This window comes from Panulirus ornatus, chromosome 38, assembly GCF_036320965.1.
Source record: "Panulirus ornatus isolate Po-2019 chromosome 38, ASM3632096v1, whole genome shotgun sequence".
Taxonomy (NCBI): Eukaryota; Metazoa; Arthropoda; class Malacostraca; order Decapoda; family Palinuridae; genus Panulirus; species Panulirus ornatus.
The window spans coordinates 11,715,197-11,718,943 of NC_092261.1; the positions used below are offsets into that span (position 1 = coordinate 11,715,197).

The 3,747-nt window shown below is 43.1% G+C and overlaps 1 protein-coding gene across 1 annotated transcript in view; it reads right to left on the reverse strand.

Annotated features, from left to right (window-relative positions):
• The window catches only part of LOC139760903 (corticotropin-releasing factor-binding protein), a 175,771-nt gene extending 175,502 nt beyond the window's left edge, over window positions 1-269 (reverse strand). The window contains exon 1 of the mRNA XM_071684672.1: window positions 74-269. Within this exon, the coding sequence (XP_071540773.1) occupies window positions 74-139 (66 nt within the window). The 5' untranslated portion in view covers window positions 140-269. The remainder of the gene's footprint in view (window positions 1-73) is intronic.
• Between the last annotated feature and the right edge of the window lie 3,478 nt (window positions 270-3,747).

Below are 3,747 nucleotides of genomic sequence, written 5' to 3' on the forward strand. Positions count from 1 at the left end.
GTCCCAGCGTGTGTGAGGGGAAAAAATGGCAAAAACTTAAAAGAGTTTGGAATCAAGATCAGGGACCCCTTACCTTAGTGACAGGCGAAGATTGGGCGCAGCATAGCAGGCCAGCAGCCACCAGAAGTGCTAGGAACATGCTGTAGCGTCAACCTACTTCAGTAATAGTCGACCTTCTTGTTTGGTCTCGACCTGTAAAAACGGTCGAGGTGCAACCTAGTTGGCCACTGACTCCACGAACCCGGGCTACCTGCTGATCGAGCGACACGCGTCCACGATATAGACCCTGTTGCTGGCCAGCCTGGTATTTATACTAGTGCACACAGACCCCGCCCACCTTCATGACGTCACGGCTCTTTATATCTCCGGATTGGCTCGCATCAGTCACTTCAGAGAAACGCTCCCACCAGTGGGGAAAAAAATGATGCATTGCATGAACACTACCATACTGGCACTTCTTCCCTTACTTATAACGCATAGCTTCATTCCCTGAACCGGGGAGGAGGGAAGACGAGAAAAACGAAAATTTTCTGAAGTACCCGCCCACGCATCTGCCCCAGATGCAGTAGTCCCCCTCTCCCCTCCTCTCTCTCTCTCTCTCTCTCTCTCTCTCTCTCTCTCTCTCTCTCTCTCTCTCTCTCTCTCTCTCTCTCTCTCCCCTCCTCCTCCAGGCGTGGCCCCGCCCACACAGTTGTCCCACACGGGGAAGTAATCAGTCTTTTCCCCCGTTATTAATCGGAACGGTCCAGCTTTCTTGGCTCGAGTCGCGACAACGGACTATCTGGTCAATGGCTCGTCGTTAACTCCCCGATCTTGATTTTTTCACTCCGTTAGCTTTTTCGCTCCATTTTTTCTCGTTTCATTATTTTTCTTATACTTTTTGATTGCAGTTCATTCTTGCTTTGTGTGTTTTCTAATTATGATGTATTCATAGTGTCGTATCACTTAATTGTCATGATTAACTTGTAATATATATTATGTATATATATTATTATTGTATATATATATTGTATATATATATATATATATATATATATATATATATATATATATATATATATATATATATATATATATATATAGGTGTTTCCGAACTCTGCCTACCTGTGGTTACAACACAAGTGAACAAGTGAAAAGTCACCTCCAGTGAGGCTGCATCATTTTCAATGGACTGGAAACATCATGCTCTAAAGTAGTCGTGTTGGAAATGAAATGTTTGAGGACAATATGTGGTGTGAGGTGGTTTGATTCAGTAAGTAATGAAAGGGAGAGAGAGAGGTGTGGAAATAAAAAAAGTGTGTGGTTGAGAGAGCAGAAGAGGGTGTGTTGAAATGGTTTGGACATACGGAGAGAAAGAGTGAAGAAAGATTGATAAAGAGGATATATGTGTCAGAGGTGGAGGGAAGAAGAAGAAGCGAAAGACCAAATTGGAGGTGGAAGGATGGAGTGAAAAAAATTTTGAGCGATCGGGGCCTGAGTCCATCATTTCCCTGCTTCAGATTGAAGAGTAGCCTTGAAGTCATAGGATCCCCCATAAAAGGGGATCCTTAATGATTTACGATGATGAATTGGTCAGACTAGGAACTTGCTCGACTTTTTTTTTTTGGATGATTATTTGTCCATTCGGTAGACACCAAGTGGAAATTCGTTGACGATAATAGAATAGCGAGGACTGCTGATAAGCTCAGACGCAGCAGGTTTAACGAACTTAATGTCATCTTAGCGCTGATTGACGAATCATGAGGTGTGATAATGAAAAGACTACTCAGGACGACGGACATGTAGAGGAGAGGTGGGGTGGAAGAAGGAAGGTGAGCGTGAGGCAGAGGGGTAGGGTACGCGTGACAACGAACACAGAAGAAAGGGAGAAAGTGAGAATGAGAGGGACTTTACTGGACGACTAACACAGGGGGAAGGTGAGAGTGAGAGCTTGCATCACTGGCAAAGGCTTGCAGTCTTATGCTGGCAGGTCTTCTTCAGGAGGAGGAAGAGGAGGGTGGGTGTCACCTCTGCTAAGGCGGCTCTCGTGATCCTTGTGAACTCGAATATGAGCTCCCGCAGAGGTACAGCTGTTGAAATGGAAAAAGAAAACCAAAGATTTTTCTTCTGAGAATTTGATATATTTATGAAACACGATAAGTTCCCAAGTGCACTTTCGTGTAATAATCACATCATCAGGGGAGACACAAGAGAGAAATATAACAGTCAGTTGATAAGAAGATACCCGTTCATTTGAGAACATTACTACACTGGAACATTAACCCTTGATGGCCAAGTGCTAGGAGTGGGAGTGAGGGGATAGAAGAAAGAAAAATAACTGGAGTTGGAGAATTTACTTTTCAAGCTATGTTTGTTAGAGTGGTTGCTGAAATAGCTGAAGAATTTTTCGAAACAGTTTAAGATGAAGTGCGGTCGAAGAATTACAGGAATCTATTGGTGGAAACTGCCATAGGTGTGTGTGTGTGTGGAGATTTTAGAACGGAATATGGCAGGAGGTACATTGCGGTGGAATGAAGTTGGTGAGAGAGAAAAAATTACTTTATGAATGATTAGGGCAGAATCTTTACACTGATGGTAATGAATGGAAGGTATTGACTGAAAAAATTGAGTCCTTAGAGAAAACGCTAAAAAATATAGTGAGTGTGGAAGCAAAAATGTAAATAAAGTCTGATAGAAGACGAAAAAAATGTAATTAGGGCTATTTTCAAAGGAGATGAACAAATGAAGAAAGGAGGTGAGTATGAGAAATGAGTGGGTATGAGATTTATGACGGAGGGAAAAATCTTTCATCGAACTGATGAACGGTAATGATATTATTTCAGCGATGAGAGATTAAGGGAGTTGGGTGAAGTGACACTTTAGAGAGAGAGAAAAAAAAAAAGAGGTGATAGAAAATGAGAATAGGAGAGAAAGGATGCTGATGTTGTCAAGAGTGAAAAGGTGAAAGTGAAGTTGAAACAAACAATGTTTACATATGGATCATTTCGGGGAGAGAGTGTGTGTGTGTGTGTGTGTGTGTGTGTGTGTGTGTGTGTGTGTGTGTGTGTGTGTGTGGCTGGCTACCTGATGTGAACAGTGACACAGAGGTTGTGAATTACGGTAAGTCTTTTATGTAGGATATGTGACAAGGCTGTGACTGATCCCGTGAGGAGAGGATTACCGAATCCTCCGTAGGAGAAGATATATAATCCTTTTCTTTTTTATGCTGGTTGTGGAGAAAGCAGGTGAGAGCAGTGGGGTGTACGTTGCATTATTGGAGTATGAAAATGCTTTGGTGTCGTGGACGGAGAAGGAGATCTGGAAGTCTTGACTCCACTGTGATGTGTGGAGCTAATCCTTTTTTTTTTTTGTACTGTCATGGAATCACTTGTCATGTGCGAGGTAGGTATGAGGTGTGGTAGGCATGAGTGGTGTGAGATGCAAGTGGGCGTTCAACAATGCTGCGTTATGTCCCCCTTGCATGTCGGATGGTTTTTTAATGGATGGGACTCTAGAACGTAACACAAGAGAGAGAGAGAGAGAGAGAGAGAGAGAGAGAGAGAGAGAGAGAGAGAGAGAGAGAGAGAGAGAGAGAGAGAGAGATGTTGAGGGAACCAAACCTCAACCACGGCAGAACCGAGCCGAAGCTGCCCCGGTTGCTGTATGCAGATGATGTTCCTAAACCTCTGCATCAGATGAGGATTTGGGAAAGTATTGAAATTCGCTTTGGTGATAGGTGTAGGAGGAAGGTATTGTAAGGAAATGTGA